Source organism: Pagrus pagrus (assembly GCF_965226575.1).
Source record: "Pagrus pagrus genome assembly, chromosome: 2".
In the NCBI taxonomy this organism is placed as follows: domain Eukaryota; kingdom Metazoa; phylum Chordata; class Actinopteri; order Spariformes; family Sparidae; genus Pagrus; species Pagrus pagrus.
In genome coordinates, this window is record NC_140186.1 from 36,118,779 (window position 1) to 36,135,945 (window position 17,167).

Below are 17,167 nucleotides of genomic sequence, written 5' to 3' on the forward strand. Positions count from 1 at the left end.
GAATGCCTCAGGCTGAGTAACTGGATGAATAATTCAATTCAATTCAATTAAAAAAACTTTATTTGTCCCCGGGGGGCAATTAAAAGCACATGGAGTAGTTGTACACAGACACAAACAAGTCAGCATGTTAGTTACACACACAAAACAAGTCGGATAGAATAAAATAAACTAAAAAGATATTTACAGTATTTGCATGAGGTGCAAAGTTGCATTGAGGCAGGTTCGGTTGTGCATTAAGAGGCAGCAACAAGTTAGTGCAAATGTGAAAAATGCAATAGAGAGGGAGGAGAAGTGGGAAATGCAGTGACCATCAACAGGTTACTGATTGTCTGTTTCGGTATTGTCCAGTGTGGGGGGGCTGTTAGGAGCTGAACAGCCCAACAGCCTTGCGAACAAAGTTTGCTCTCCTCCTCAGTGTTCTGCAGTCCGGGCAGTGGAGCCGGCGTCCCGAGGGGAGCCACTCAAATGCTGGGAACAGAGCGTAGGAGGGGTCCTGAAGGATCCTGCGCGCTGTCCTCAGTGTTTGCTGCTTGCACACGTTGGAAAGTGCTCTGACTGGCAGTCCAATGATTTTAGAGCAGACTTTGACTGTTTTGCAGGCTTATGGAGTGGAACCAGCAAGTGATGGAGAAAGTGATGACACTCTCTATGAAGGAGTAATAAAATGTCCGTAGAATGTTCTTATTCACCCCAAAAGTGTTAAGCTTCCTCAGGAGATACTGCCAATGCTGGCATCTCCTGAGGATCTCCTCAGTGTTGGAGGCAAATTTAAATGTACTGTCAAAAATTGTGCCCAGATTGAACTCCTCCACAAGCTCTACATTCCTCCCGTGGATTGTGCTGACTGGGCCCGGTGCTGTGTTCTCTTTGGCCCTCCTGAGGGCTCTCACCACCTCCTCTTTGTTGAAGGAGAATTCAGCTGCTTCAGGCTTGAGGGAAGAGATGATTGCTTCTAGCCGGGTGGGGTTGTCTGTCTCGAATCTTGAAAAAAAGGAGTTGAGGTTGTTGGGGAGGGATGCTGGGCTGCTACCGGCCACCTGGATTGTCCTGTGGGTGGAGGGATCAGTCTTCACAGCGGCCATGTTCTTAATCCCCTGTCAAGCTGAGCGGAGGCTCCCTTGTGTAAAATTTTCCTCCACTTTGTTCTTATACTTCAGCTTGGCATTTTTTATGGCACGCTTTACCTCTCTGTTTACCTCCTTTTTTTCAGACTCGGTGCCAGTGAAGAATATTATTTTCTTTTTATTGAAAATTACTTTGAGTTCTTTGGTAATCCAGGGTTTATTGTTTGGGAAGATCGTTACTTTTTTGGTGGGAATGATGTTATCCACACAAAAGGAGATGTATGAAGACACCGTGTCCACTTGCTCACTGATGTTGCTGGAGGGGGCAAGAGGTTATCCCAGTCTGTGGATTCGAAGCATCCCTGCAGAGTTGCAATGCTGTCGTTGGTCCACTGCTTGGTCGCCTTCTCTGTCTTCCTAATGAAGGTCCTAACGAAACAAATCGGGTAACTTTAAAGAATAAGTAGTCTCATCATTAGTCTGGAGAGTTGGGACCTCCCCATCCCCCAGCATGCAGTGCACAAACACCTGCGGCAATATACAGGCACTCAGAGTTTGTTGGGCTCAAGGAAAATTTCATATGCCCAACCCTAACCCTAATCCTGTAGGTAACCTGTAGGTGACAGGTAACAGTTGAGAATGATCAGAACATGGCATTTAATTAGACTTTAAAATGTTTGCCTCATTTTGCACAAGACGACTTGATGATGAAATGATTAATTAAAGAATTAATAGAGCCCTCATGTAGACTTTACGGTCTATAATCAAATAGACTGTACTGTGGCAGTGAATCATACATCGAAAATGGCACAATTGCAAAGATATAATAATCAGTCCAGAAGATGTTTCTTTGAATTGTGAAGGTTTTGTAGAGTCAGTACTGAAGAAGGCAACCGCAACAACAATAATCTTTTTGTTCTGTTTGTTCTCAGGTGTACAGCCCTCAGTGCAGTCGGACTGTCTGTACTGCTCTCTGTCCTGCTCTGTTACTGCATAGGTAAGACCTCCCTCTCTCTCTCTCCCTCTCTCTCTCTCACACACACACACAAACACACAAATTCAAATTCAGTGCTGTGACTTTATGCACACATATAAGTCTAAAGGGCTAGTTTGTCCCATGCACACAGACTTTTATTTTTGCTTTCCCCTGATTTGTTTGTTTTAATCCCCCCTCATCTCTCTTCCAGTCTCTTTCCCTCTTTGACCATCAGATAACTAAACTGCCAGGGTTTCCTTTTCTCAAGGCCTGTATTTTCCTGTATGTGCTAAGGGTAATATGTAGGATAATGTTGATGAAGGTTCTCAGTCATCCAGGTCATGGTAAGAGGCTTCTTCAGCTCTAACTAACTGGTAGGGAGTGGCAGGCTTTTAAACTCTGTGTGGGAGTGTCCTTAGAGTCGTTAAGGACACGTGTGAGCTCTGAGTTTCAGAGTTGTTAGGGCCACTTGTGGGTTGTTGACCCAACTGGCTGGGGAGGGGACTCAGTACTGCATTATAGGTGGGTGATAGGTAGTGTCATAGGCCACCTCCTCTGTTCAAAGACGGTCTTTCCAGTTTGACATAGATCCTTTACTCCTCTTTCTTCTCTGGCCAAGATGTTTTCCTGATGTTGTCCTCAAAGGAATGATTTGTCTCCTTCAGATGTAAGTGGACAACAAAGTCTTGACCTGAGGAGTTGGCCCTCCTGTGTTGTGCCATTTGTTTATGGAGAGGTTGTTTTGTCTCCTCAGTGTACAAATCTGTTCAGTCCTGGCTGCATTGAACAGCATCAACTACATTACTCTGTTTATGCCTGGGTATTTTGTCCTTAGGATGGACAAGTTTCTGCCTCAGCGTGTTGCTAGGTTTGAAGTGAACTGGGACATGATGTTTATTGAAGATATTCCTGCAACATAAGGGATGACCATGTTTTTACTTTTTTTTTTTATCTCTTCCTCTCTGTCTGCTCTGGATATTTTAGAGGTTTGACAAATGTCCAGTTGGGTAGCCACAGGTTTTAAGTGCTCCCCTGATGTGCTTCTGTTCCTTCTCCTTCTCCTCTGTCTTTGTGGGCACAGTCTCAGCCCGATGGTTTAGGGTTCTGATGACCCTAAGCTTGTGCTCCAGTGGGTGATGAGAGTCGAACAGCAAGAATGGATCTTTGTGTGTAGGTTTTCTGTACACCTCAATGTTGAGGCTTCTATCTTACATTTCCCAGTACACAGATCTTCTTCTACGTGTACTGCACAGTCTAAGAAGGGCAGGCTGTCTTCTCCAACATCTTCCTGTGTGAACTTGACATTATTGTCCACAGCATTTATATGTTCTGTGAAGGCTTCCTCTTCCCTTGTTCTAATTTTGACCCAGGTGTCGTCCACATACCTGACCCAGTGGCTAGGAGCAGTTCCTCTGAAGGTCATCAAGGCTCTACTCAACTTCTTTCATGTAGAGGTTGGCCACAATTGGGGACACCGATGAGCCCATTGCACAGCCGTGCTTCTGTCTGTAGAAACCTTCACCGTACTGGAGGTAGAAATTTGGTCTGTGGTGAAATTGATTCTGCTGGACAGAGTGTTGTCCTGTAGCAGGCATTTCTTTGCCATCTCTACTGCTTCATTAGTGGGAATGCATGTCCAAAGTGATATGAAATCATTAGAAACCAGTGTTTTGTCTGAATCCAGTCTCACCTTGTTGGTGAAATCCTGTGAGTATTACCGACCAAATGAGCTAGGATACTGCTTGGATATGTTATAGGTAACTGCTCCTTCCTTGTATATCCTGGGGAGTCCATAGATGCATGAGATGGCCTTCCCAGGTTAGTCGGTTATATATTGGCCTGTCAATGACTTTGTCTTTTTTCCAGTTTTTAACAGATATTCTATAACCTTTTTGCAGCTACTGGTAGGATCTTGCCTCAGTGTCGCATTGGTGTTAGTATCACTAAGCAGATCAGTGACTTTGGTGTGGTAGTCTGCTGTGTTTAGCATTACAGTGCATCTACCTTTGTCTGCCATCAAGATGGTGATGTTCTAGTCTCTTATGAGTGATGCCAGGGCCTTCTTTTCCTCAGTAGTGAGGTTAGAGGAGGGTGCTTTTGCATTAGCAAGAGCATCTGATACCTTCAACCACAGCTGTTCTGCCTCTGTATCTGCCAACTTGTTGTTTCTGATGGCTGACTCTGTTGCTGTGATGAGATGTATTGCGGTATCTGTTCTGGAGTTACTGAAAAGTTCAGTCCCTTTGCAAGGATATCCTTCTGCAGTTGGGTGAGCTCTCTGTTGGAAAAGTTTTTCAACCACTTTTCTTGTATGTCTGGATGTGCTGTGTTGTTAATGTCCTTATTTCTCCAGGTGAGAGCTTCTGTTCTATGCGAGTTGCTTTGACATGTCTGTTATGTTTGGAATTTTCATGTCTGCCATTCCTTACCATTAGTGTGTTGTGATGCTTGTGCCTTCTCAACAAACATGGAGACACTTTTCAGGACTTATCCAGGCTTGGTAGCAGTGATGTTAGTTCCTCAAATGTAGGATAATAACTTGGGCAAATTGTTGGATAAGTCGTAATCCACTTTCCACACATGGTTTTAATTTAAGTATAAGCTATGATGAGTTGTTTGCATGTTGTACCATCAGAGTTTCAACAGAACCAAGGAAATTATCTCAAGATCATTTTTCCAAGTCTTTTCATGTAAGGACAATAAAATTGAATAATTATTGGACCTTAGGAACCATAGGAATGCTGGGTGCACAGCAGGACTGAGCAGGTCCAGGGTGCTGAAAGGGGGAATTCTTTGCAGGGAAATAAGTCAGAGAGAACATTGTCAGGTTTATTTAGTTTTAGATAAACTTTATAATGCCATTGGTGAAATACGTTATACTAACATAAAGAAGATCATACATTATCTAGCATATTTCGTTTTTGCTTTTTGTTTTTCTGTCATTAATCATGAAAAATACAATTTCATAACATCCAACATTTAAACATTCTGCTTTTACAGCATGCATGCATCTCCATAATGAACTTTTGAACAGACTTTGTATAACTAAGGGGAATCCGCCCAGGGTAGAATGGTAACTGTGGGTCAATGGAAGTCTACATTATATAAATAGAATGTGAATATTTGGCATGTGTAATTACAGATAAAAGGGTCCTTTTAAGCCACTGAATACACTGCATCTGTATTGTGCTACTTATATTAAAAGAAATAATATAAAAAGTCACTACTATAAAAATCATTAATATTATCATTTATTTACTTAATTCAATTGTAATCACTTTTGATTGTTGTGCTGCAGATACTACTTTTGTGATAGACTTGAATGTGTATTGATTCACACTTATTTTATAACTGTGTCGCTGAAGTCATTAACCTCTTCAACCTGCGTGGCCTCACTACAGGCATGTCGCATGAAAGCACTCCTTCAGAGGCTTTAATATTCTGACAAGAATACGATGTAGAATATGCATTGTTTCTGTGCACTAACATATGACTGTTTTCCAAAAAGCAAAACAAATTAATTTTTGCCTCTTAGATCCCAATGGAGGCCTCACATTTACAGCTGTAGTTTGATCCTTGTTAGATTTTGAGTGAGCAATATATTTTAAAAGCCCAGAGAGAAAGACTTATAATTATAGAACATAAGAGTCAGAAGGGAGGCAGAGTGGTGTTTTTTTCTAAAGGTCATCGATTCCCACAATGAACAGAAACAATTATGACTGGAGCTGAGATGGTCCTTGGACTTGAATATCTGTTGCCTCAGGCTAGTCTGTGAGTGTGTGGGTAAATTTGTTGTGACATGCTCTGGTGTGTGTGTGTGTGTGTGTGTGTGTGTGTGTGTGTGTGTGTGTGTGTGCGTGTGCGTGTGTGTGCATGCGTGCGTGTTTGTGGCTCCTCCACGCAGCATTGTTAGAGAGATGTTTTTTGTTTTTTTTTCATTCAAAGCATCTGTTTAGAGTTTCCTGGGATTTAATGATTCACTTACAATCATGACACACACACACACACACACACACTCTCGTGAATTGGTCTCACACAAGGATGAGCGTGCACACACACACACACACACACACACACACACACACACACACACATTCACATTGAGATGAACAAGAGCACACAGGACCATATTAACACCCACACTGACAACATGTACAAAGTGATGCACATACACACATATGTTGCTCTGTCAGTCTTTGGACAGTTACTGAACACAAACTGCCGAGACTCAGGAGTGGGGAGGAGATCCGTTGGAACTTAGGACCTGTTCAGAACTGGTATTAACATCTGTCTTAAGTGATCAGATTACAAGCGTACAAGAGAACAGGTTGTACAAGAACAAGTTGCTGTTTTTTCTGCTCACTAAGTTTATGTGCAAGGCAAGATTGTTAACAAAAACACATGTTTACACACTAAACCTCCTTCTGTGACTTACTGAGCTTCACTCACACTTCCCTTTAAACCAAATCATCTGAGTATTTCCATCAGTGTGATTTCTGTATGTGTATGTATGTCCAAAACAAATAGCTCAAAGGCAGAGATAGGAGTTGAATGTCAGGTCAGATGATTATATACTGTATACATAATTAATTTAGATTTGTCCTTGATAGAAGTGGTTCTTGATTTCACTATGTCAACTACAATTTGGTCATAGTTTCTCAAAACGTGTTAAGTCATGGTAAGTGAGCATTTCAGGTTCAACAAATCTGATTTACACAAATATACATTAAAGGCACAGCTTTGGCTATTCTATGGTCTGTGGTAGTTTTACTGGATAGGAAGTGGACATTCTTTGCTATAGCTGTGCCTTCCAACATCATCTCACCTATGCACACAGACAGTATCATAATACAGGAAATGTTTGAATAGGCTAGATGCAATGCCACATGTTTCAGGCCACCCTCGCGTAGTGTGCTCAGGTGATGTATGATATTATGCATTCGGCGGTTGGTCAGTGCTAATTTCAGACCCTGGTCACTAGGTGTAAAATGCGGACACACTGCTGTGCTGTAGAAAAAAACATTTTCGCAGGTCAGTTTGATGCTGTGAGATGCTATCATGTATACAAATAGACGTACAGTCAGGATAAAAATGAGCTGTCCCACATTTTACAAAGCTGCCAGAGATTTTGCTTAAGACTGAAGAAAAGCTTCAAATGGCAGGAATCTGAAATGTACATATAAAGTACAGCTTGCAACAATTGTTTGCCATGCTGGCAGCTCTGCACTATGGTTATTTAAGTTTGTTTGTTAGTCAATCCACCGCTAAGAACTGAAATGTCTCACTACTATAACTCATAGATAGGTTCCCAGTTTTGTACAGACATTGATGATGCCCAGAGGATGAACCCTGGACGCTGGAATTGTCTCTCTCTCTCTGGCAAACTATAATAAAATTTGACTAATTAAATTGATTTATTTGACAGTGTAGGTCAATTTGACCCATATGGGTTAAGTTTAGGGATAAGGAAAAGATCCTGGTTCTGGCAAATAACCTCTGGTTAAGGTACAGTTTGGGTTAGGCAATGAAACACTTTGGGTATAGTTAAGTGTCAGATGTGCCGCTGAGCTCCACCGCCTTAGTTTAAGCTTCCCTACATAAAGACACCATATTTCCTGCATTGGCATTTAACATTGCCAAAGGACATAAATCGTGAGGTGCGGAATCATCCAATATGCATTTAATTTCTCGGGATACTGGCCTGGAATAACTTTTCACCTTCCGTGTAACATTTCTTTGCCATCTCTACTGCTTCATTAGTGGGAATGCATGTCCAAAGTGATATGAAATCATTAGAAACCAGTGTTTTGTCTGAATCCAGTCTCACCTTGTTGGTGAAATCCTGTGAGTATTACCGACCAAATGAGCTAGGATACTGCTTGGATATGTTATAGGTAACTGCTCCTTCCTTGTATATCCTGGGGAGTCCATAGATGCATGAGATGGCCTTCCCAGGTTAGTCGGTTATATATTGGCCTGTCAATGACTTTGTCTTTTTTCCAGTTTTTAACAGATATTCTATAACCTTTTTGCAGCTACTGGTAGGATCTTGCCTCAGTGTCGCATTGGTGTTAGTATCACTAAGCAGATCAGTGACTTTGGTGTGGTAGTCTGCTGTGTTTAGCATTACAGTGCATCTACCTTTGTCTGCCATCAAGATGGTGATGTTCTAGTCTCTTATGAGTGATGCCAGGGCCTTCTTTTCCTCAGTAGTGAGGTTAGAGGAGGGTGCTTTTGCATTAGCAAGAGCATCTGATACCTTCAACCACAGCTGTTCTGCCTCTGTATCTGCCAACTTGTTGTTTCTGATGGCTGACTCTGTTGCTGTGATGAGATGTATTGCGGTATCTGTTCTGGAGTTACTGAAAAGTTCAGTCCCTTTGCAAGGATATCCTTCTGCAGTTGGGTGAGCTCTCTGTTGGAAAAGTTTTTCAACCACTTTTCTTGTATGTCTGGATGTGCTGTGTTGTTAATGTCCTTATTTCTCCAGGTGAGAGCTTCTGTTCTATGCGAGTTGCTTTGACATGTCTGTTATGTTTGGAATTTTCATGTCTGCCATTCCTTACCATTAGTGTGTTGTGATGCTTGTGCCTTCTCAACAAACATGGAGACACTTTTCAGGACTTATCCAGGCTTGGTAGCAGTGATGTTAGTTCCTCAAATGTAGGATAATAACTTGGGCAAATTGTTGGATAAGTCGTAATCCACTTTCCACACATGGTTTTAATTTAAGTATAAGCTATGATGAGTTGTTTGCATGTTGTACCATCAGAGTTTCAACAGAACCAAGGAAATTATCTCAAGATCATTTTTCCAAGTCTTTTCATGTAAGGACAATAAAATTGAATAATTATTGGACCTTAGGAACCATAGGAATGCTGGGTGCACAGCAGGACTGAGCAGGTCCAGGGTGCTGAAAGGGGGAATTCTTTGCAGGGAAATAAGTCAGAGAGAACATTGTCAGGTTTATTTAGTTTTAGATAAACTTTATAATGCCATTGGTGAAATACGTTATACTAACATAAAGGAGATCATACATTATCTAGCATATTTCGTTTTTGCTTTTTGTTTTTCTGTCATTAATCATGAAAAATACAATTTCATAACATCCAACATTTAAACATTCTGCTTTTACAGCATGCATGCATCTCCATAATGAACTTTTGAACAGACTTTGTATAACTAAGGGGAATCCGCCCAGGGTAGAATGGTAACTGTGGGTCAATGGAAGTCTACATTATATAAATAGAATGTGAATATTTGGCATGTGTAATTACAGATAAAAGGGTCCTTTTAAGCCACTGAATACACTGCATCTGTATTGTGCTACTTATATTAAAAGAAATAATATAAAAAGTCACTACTATAAAAATCATTAATATTATCATTTATTTACTTAATTCAATTGTAATCACTTTTGATTGTTGTGCTGCAGATACTACTTTTGTGATAGACTTGAATGTGTATTGATTCACACTTATTTTATAACTGTGTCGCTGAAGTCATTAACCTCTTCAACCTGCGTGGCCTCACTACAGGCATGTCGCATGAAAGCACTCCTTCAGAGGCTTTAATATTCTGACAAGAATACGATGTAGAATATGCATTGTTTCTGTGCACTAACATATGACTGTTTTCCAAAAAGCAAAACAAATTAATTTTTGCCTCTTAGATCCCAATGGAGGCCTCACATTTACAGCTGTAGTTTGATCCTTGTTAGATTTTGAGTGAGCAATATATTTTAAAAGCCCAGAGAGAAAGACTTATAATTATAGAACATAAGAGTCAGAAGGGAGGCAGAGTGGTGTTTTTTTCTAAAGGTCATCGATTCCCACAATGAACAGAAACAATTATGACTGGAGCTGAGATGGTCCTTGGACTTGAATATCTGTTGCCTCAGGCTAGTCTGTGAGTGTGTGGGTAAATTTGTTGTGACATGCTCTGGTGTGTGTGTGTGTGTGTGTGTGTGTGTGTGTGTGTGTGTGTGCGTGTGCGTGTGTGTGCATGCGTGCGTGTTTGTGGCTCCTCCACGCAGCATTGTTAGAGAGATGTTTTTTGTTTTTTTTTCATTCAAAGCATCTGTTTAGAGTTTCCTGGGATTTAATGATTCACTTACAATCATGACACACACACACACACACACACACTCTCGTGAATTGGTCTCACACAAGGATGAGCGTGCACACACACACACACACACACACACACACACACACACACACACATTCACATTGAGATGAACAAGAGCACACAGGACCATATTAACACCCACACTGACAACATGTACAAAGTGATGCACATACACACATATGTTGCTCTGTCAGTCTTTGGACAGTTACTGAACACAAACTGCCGAGACTCAGGAGTGGGGAGGAGATCCGTTGGAACTTAGGACCTGTTCAGAACTGGTATTAACATCTGTCTTAAGTGATCAGATTACAAGCGTACAAGAGAACAGGTTGTACAAGAACAAGTTGCTGTTTTTTCTGCTCACTAAGTTTATGTGCAAGGCAAGATTGTTAACAAAAACACATGTTTACACACTAAACCTCCTTCTGTGACTTACTGAGCTTCACTCACACTTCCCTTTAAACCAAATCATCTGAGTATTTCCATCAGTGTGATTTCTGTATGTGTATGTATGTCCAAAACAAATAGCTCAAAGGCAGAGATAGGAGTTGAATGTCAGGTCAGATGATTATATACTGTATACATAATTAATTTAGATTTGTCCTTGATAGAAGTGGTTCTTGATTTCACTATGTCAACTACAATTTGGTCATAGTTTCTCAAAACGTGTTAAGTCATGGTAAGTGAGCATTTCAGGTTCAACAAATCTGATTTACACAAATATACATTAAAGGCACAGCTTTGGCTATTCTATGGTCTGTGGTAGTTTTACTGGATAGGAAGTGGACATTCTTTGCTATAGCTGTGCCTTCCAACATCATCTCACCTATGCACACAGACAGTATCATAATACAGGAAATGTTTGAATAGGCTAGATGCAATGCCACATGTTTCAGGCCACCCTCGCGTAGTGTGCTCAGGTGATGTATGATATTATGCATTCGGCGGTTGGTCAGTGCTAATTTCAGACCCTGGTCACTAGGTGTAAAATGCGGACACACTGCTGTGCTGTAGAAAAAAACATTTTCGCAGGTCAGTTTGATGCTGTGAGATGCTATCATGTATACAAATAGACGTACAGTCAGGATAAAAATGAGCTGTCCCACATTTTACAAAGCTGCCAGAGATTTTGCTTAAGACTGAAGAAAAGCTTCAAATGGCAGGAATCTGAAATGTACATATAAAGTACAGCTTGCAACAATTGTTTGCCATGCTGGCAGCTCTGCACTATGGTTATTTAAGTTTGTTTGTTAGTCAATCCACCGCTAAGAACTGAAATGTCTCACTACTATAACTCATAGATAGGTTCCCAGTTTTGTACAGACATTGATGATGCCCAGAGGATGAACCCTGGACGCTGGAATTGTCTCTCTCTCTCTGGCAAACTATAATAAAATTTGACTAATTAAATTGATTTATTTGACAGTGTAGGTCAATTTGACCCATATGGGTTAAGTTTAGGGATAAGGAAAAGATCCTGGTTCTGGCAAATAACCTCTGGTTAAGGTACAGTTTGGGTTAGGCAATGAAACACTTTGGGTATAGTTAAGTGTCAGATGTGCCGCTGAGCTCCACCGCCTTAGTTTAAGCTTCCCTACATAAAGACACCATATTTCCTGCATTGGCATTTAACATTGCCAAAGGACATAAATCGTGAGGTGCGGAATCATCCAATATGCATTTAATTTCTCGGGATACTGGCCTGGAATAACTTTTCACCTTCCGTGTAACAGAACAGGATGATAAAGGTGCAAGCCCCCCATTTTAAGTGGTGCAACAGAATACACAGAAGAGTGAGGGAGATGTTTTTGACACATCATATAGTGGCAATCCATTCAGATTTTTTCTTCTTTAACACGATGTACAGTATATCAGCAATTAATATTTATAAAGAATAGGAGGTATTAGAGAGTTTGATTCAAATGACCTGCCAACAGATCATTTGAATCACTTCAACAACAACTATCTACCTTAGCTCTGTGATGGACGTAGAGCTGATGCCAATTTGCTATGACCAACAAGAATCTTAAATACTGTAGTTTAACCTGGTCCATGTACTTTACGGCCATTCGATTTCCATTTTGAAGTCGAAAAACGAAAAATGGAAAACGACTCATTTCCCATATTTCGCTTCAAAATCAGAAAACGAAAAACGGGAAATGACTCATTAACCGATTGTAGGTGCTGTGCTCATGAATGGAAATTAGGAATTACGATAACAGTGCTATTTTTCATTTCAGATTTTGCCGTAGGTCTTTTTTTAACGACCCGGAAGGCACCGTGATATCTAGGCTACGTCCGTTCGTTAGGGTGATCTCAAAGTTCTGAAGATCTCATCATGTCTTTAGATGAATATTTCGATTTTATTACAGCTAGGAGGTCAAGTGGGATGTCCTGTGGCAATATAGCCGCAGCACTGACTGACCACTTTGGTGTCTTATGAGGCTTTTCCGAAAGGAATGGAATGCGAAGTTGCGAAAGCAAATGAAGAGGTAGATGTGGTGACGTGGACCTGAGACGTTGAAGACCCACCCCAACCTCAATCGTTGTCACAGAAAGATTGAGTGGCGGCACCGTTGCCTCCTATGCCATTAAAAAAAGTCATCATCATAATCAATAATCAATAATCAAGTGTCAGGTTTTCTTATAGACCTATAGCCTATTGATTGACAGTGGATCGAAACAGTAGTGAGCGAAAGCGCACTATGATGTCACCAACAGTGTAAGCCAATGTAAAGGGGTGCCGGTGTACATAAAGGGGTGTCTTACATCTCAACATGTTTTTTTGTCATAATAAGCAGTAAGAGCAGATAAACATACTTATGTGCCCGGTGTTATTGTATTTTCATGTATGAGACAAATAATTACAAATAAAGACACAAGTGTTCCACTGACATTTGTGCAGCCAGGGCATAACCTACATATAATCATAGATAGATGCATAGATAGATAGATAGACAGACAGACAGACAGACAGACTCAGAATATTCATCTAAAGACATGATGAGGACTTCAGAACTCTCAAGATCACCTCACAAACGGACATAGCCTAGAGATCACCAGTTAGCTCTATGGATGTGATCGGGGCTAGTACGCTGATCTAAGGATGTTTTAGCAGCATATGGTGCCTTCAGGGTCATTAAAAAAAGACCTTAAACAACGGGATTCAAGTCCTTTTCTGTTTTTTGTTTTCTGATTTTCAAGTGAAATATGGAATAAACAAGTTGTTTTCCATTTTTCATTTTTCGACTTCAAAACGGAAATTGAATGACCGCAAAGTACACGGACCCAACCTGATTCTAGACTTTTATTTTTAATCTTTCTTAAATCCACAACAAAATTTCCCTGAAATGTTCTGTTGACTACCATGTTTCCTAAAAAGGTTCTGTTAGAGAGAACCAGTCTTGTATGACTTTTACCATGGCCATTAATCTTCTACTTTATCACACACACACACACATAAGCACGCAGGCTCCTGTCGATTAACCAGCACTCTCCCATGACCCTTTGGTCCTGTCCTCACCAGGAGGGGTTGTGGGTAACAGGGTAGCACAGCACGGCTCTAATTTAATGAGGCAGAGAAGTGTGTTTTTGTGTGCAGAATCAGTGTGAGTTGAGTAGGACATGTGCATTGAGGCAGGGGTGGGGGTGGTGGTGTGTAATCCATGGCAGGGGTTTCTCTCACTAAAGATTCCCAAGTTGAATCAGTAATTGGTCCTTGACACGACTCTCTAATATCTGCTTTAGACACATGAGGAGTTCAGTACAGACTTCCATTTTGAACCAATAAAAAAGGCTACTGCTTTGGATTTTTTGTTCTAGCTCAATAGAAGATTATCTAATTTAAAGACATTAAATATTGGCACAACAGCTATTATTATATCACTATCACTTATGTTGATAGCTGCCTATAAAATCCCATATCAATAAGCAGTGCTTTTTAAAGGCTACTATAGGCCTCACAGCCTGGCCACACTGGATGCTTGTGTAGTGGTATTTGTGAGCGTGTGTGTGTGTGTGTGTGGGTGTGTGTGTGTGTATTTGATGGGGGGGTATATTTGTTTATAAAAGTTGGCGGGAGGGGGGTAATTTGTTTTGAATTGTTTTAATTTTAGTGTTATGGGAATGTGTGTATTCATAACTTTGTACATTTAGTAACTGTTTTTAATTTATTGTATGTTCCATCTACCTGCCATGGGACCACGGGTGGAAAATAGCAACTTGCTAAAACCCAGTGCAATGCATCTCTCCTTGTTATATGCAGGGTTAATGTTTTATTGTGCACTGTCCCTGTTCAAATAAAAGAAATTTAAAAAAACTAAAAAAAAAACTAGAAAGATGTTTATTTATTAACTGCTAACTGTACAGTGTACACAGATGTCCTGTTTTTGTAAATCGTGTTTATGTTTGTACATAGAGAACATTTAGATTCTGAAGTTCAACAAACAGAAACTGACATGATTCCCAAATTATAGAATCAGAGAATCAGAAATTCCTTTATTAGTCCCACAAACGGGGATATTTGTGCGTCACAGCAGCCAAAGGACAGTTCAATATAACAATAAACAATAATAATAGTAAAAAATAAACAATATAATAAAAAGGTAAGAAATAGAAATAGAATCGTATATACATAATATGTACAAACATAAACAGTGTGGCAGTGTATTGTTATATTGTTATATGTTACATATGCTAGGGTTAGGATCCAACCCTTTTCCTATTGTATAGCCTATCTAAGGATAGGCCATACAGTAGGGATCTATCCTTAAATGTTTTCTTTAAGTGTGTCCAAGTGTAAAATATTAAAATGTAATGGGAAGATTGCCATAACAATGATAGACCACATTCATGCTCCCATTTAATCACATTGAGTTAATTAACTTAACTCAGGACCAACCTCAGGATAAAGTCCTCTCAGTCCAGAGTGACTTAAACCTGAGAACCAGGACCCAAAATGATCAGGTCCAAATCAGCGTAAATTCAGTCTTATGGGGTCCCATTCAGTTGACACAGGTCTGTACATCAGTATGTCAAATATACCAGTGGATCTAAGTGCTAATAGCTCTTATCACAATGGTAATCTCAGAAGAAAATGTGTTTTGTAGGTGAGACTGAGTGAAACAATGTTGATCAGTGTGACGTCCTGCTCCTGCAAGTGTTAGAGGTCTAATAACAAGATTATTGTGGACTGGTTCTGACTATCCAGTCAGTTAGCATAGCAGGGATATATATTTCCATTAAAACAGGGCTACCTGCTTGCTTGTCTTGAGTAGTGGTCAAAGGAGCGGCCATAAAAAACTCCTTCTCCTTGCACAGTCAAAGCTAACAAACTGCTAATTTGGTGATAAACATGTTTCATTTACTATAAATTCTTCACAATAAAAGATCCCTTAATTAAGTTATTTACAGGCATTTTTATGACGCAGCAAAATCAGGAAATGTTGGGTTCTCCCAAGCAGTATTGAGAGCTGAACATGCAGACTTTTAGAAAGATCTTAATCTCTGGTCTCCTTAGTATCCCATTGCTGAGGGTAAGGAGGGCGCATGTCACTGGTTGGCTGCGGTCACAGGACTTCACCGCAGCCTGCTAGGAGGTGGGGCAGGCACACTTTGGCCCCACTCGAGATGTTCCTTCTCAAGCGCGGCTTGGCACAACTCTGCTATAGTAAATGAACATGAGGTTTGAAAAAGTTTTTCACAGATCCTTAACTACTACTACTTGTAATCTTCTTGTAATACAAGGCTTAAACTGCTGGCCCCCAGGCCACTTCTGGTCCCCCCTCCCCCTCCATCCGGCCCACTAGCTGATGTCAAAAATATAATATAATCTGGCTGCAAAATTATTTTTGTATTTTTTGTTTTTTTTTCTGTTGTTTCACATCAATTTGACTTTTATTTTGAAGACCAGTTACAGGAAATGGAATGTGTTCAGTTAGCACTGCTCTTGCATACAGAAGATTTATACTTCTGTTTGCATTTTTATTTTGTTAAATATGAACAAAATATGAGCAGTAGTTAGCACTACTCTTGTTCATTAAAAATGCTTCTACAGAGCAAAACAGCCATTTTCAGCATTTGTAGACAGTGGATCAATTTTATGTCTGGGAGTAGTTTTATCCAGTCTGTGCCATTCTTCTAGACTTTCCAAATTTTATTGGACTTTATGACTCAAATTATGAAAGTAAAACAAATCATTTTGCAGGGGTTGTGACACTCAAGAACTGTATCCACTGTTTTACAGACGCTTCTTTCACAATGACGATGTAATAACATTAGGGATGCACCGATGCATCGGCTGAACATCGGTATCGGCCGATGTTTGCCTCGTTAACTGCCATCGGCCATCGGCAAATAAAAATGACATTCGCGGATGGCCGTGGCCGATGTTTATATCATGATTTAAAGCTCTGGTCTACGATCTGAGAAAGGTTTGAAAAAAGCATCCCCCCCACACACACCCCTCCCCTCCGAGCTCGTATCGCTCTCCCCTCGGAGCCTCCCGCAACAAACAACAAGAGCAACAAGCCGGCAGAAACCAAATACAGCCCAGCTTTGAATGCGGAGTAACGATGTCGGATTCACAGATAAAGTTATTACAATGCACGTTGAAACTCACATAAATCTTGTAAGTCATTACAATGTCCACAGCTAAGCTCAACAGCCAAGCTAGCGTAACGTCATGTTACAGCTACATTACCTTACAGCTACGTAATAAGTTACAACAGCTAAGTTAGCCACTTCTAAAAGTTATTGAGGGCCAAGAGACTAACAGATGCTGCCGTCAGCTTTCATCACAACGATCGCTTCCACATTGTGGCTGAAAAACAAACCTGTGTGAGTCTCGGAGCAGCTGTGTGTGTCCCAGCTGTTGTCTGAGCAGCACCAGACCGTGACACAAACGTGCCCGTAAACCGTAATCTCTTGTTTATGACAGATAAGACCACACAAATACACACATCGTAACTCCGCTCGTAACAACGCTTCTCGTTGGGGT

At 40.6% G+C, this 17,167-nt stretch overlaps 1 protein-coding gene across 7 annotated transcripts in view; it reads left to right on the forward strand.

Annotated features, from left to right (window-relative positions):
* tenm3 (teneurin transmembrane protein 3) overlaps window positions 1-17,167 on the forward strand; it is a 454,093-nt gene that overhangs the window by 251,088 nt on the left and 185,838 nt on the right. For all 7 annotated transcript variants that reach the window (XM_084378327.1, XM_084378328.1, XM_084378329.1 and 4 more), the window contains one exon: window positions 1,997-2,061. In XM_084378327.1, coding sequence (XP_084234453.1) covers window positions 1,997-2,061 — 65 coding nt within the window. The remainder of the gene's footprint in view (window positions 1-1,996; window positions 2,062-17,167) is intronic.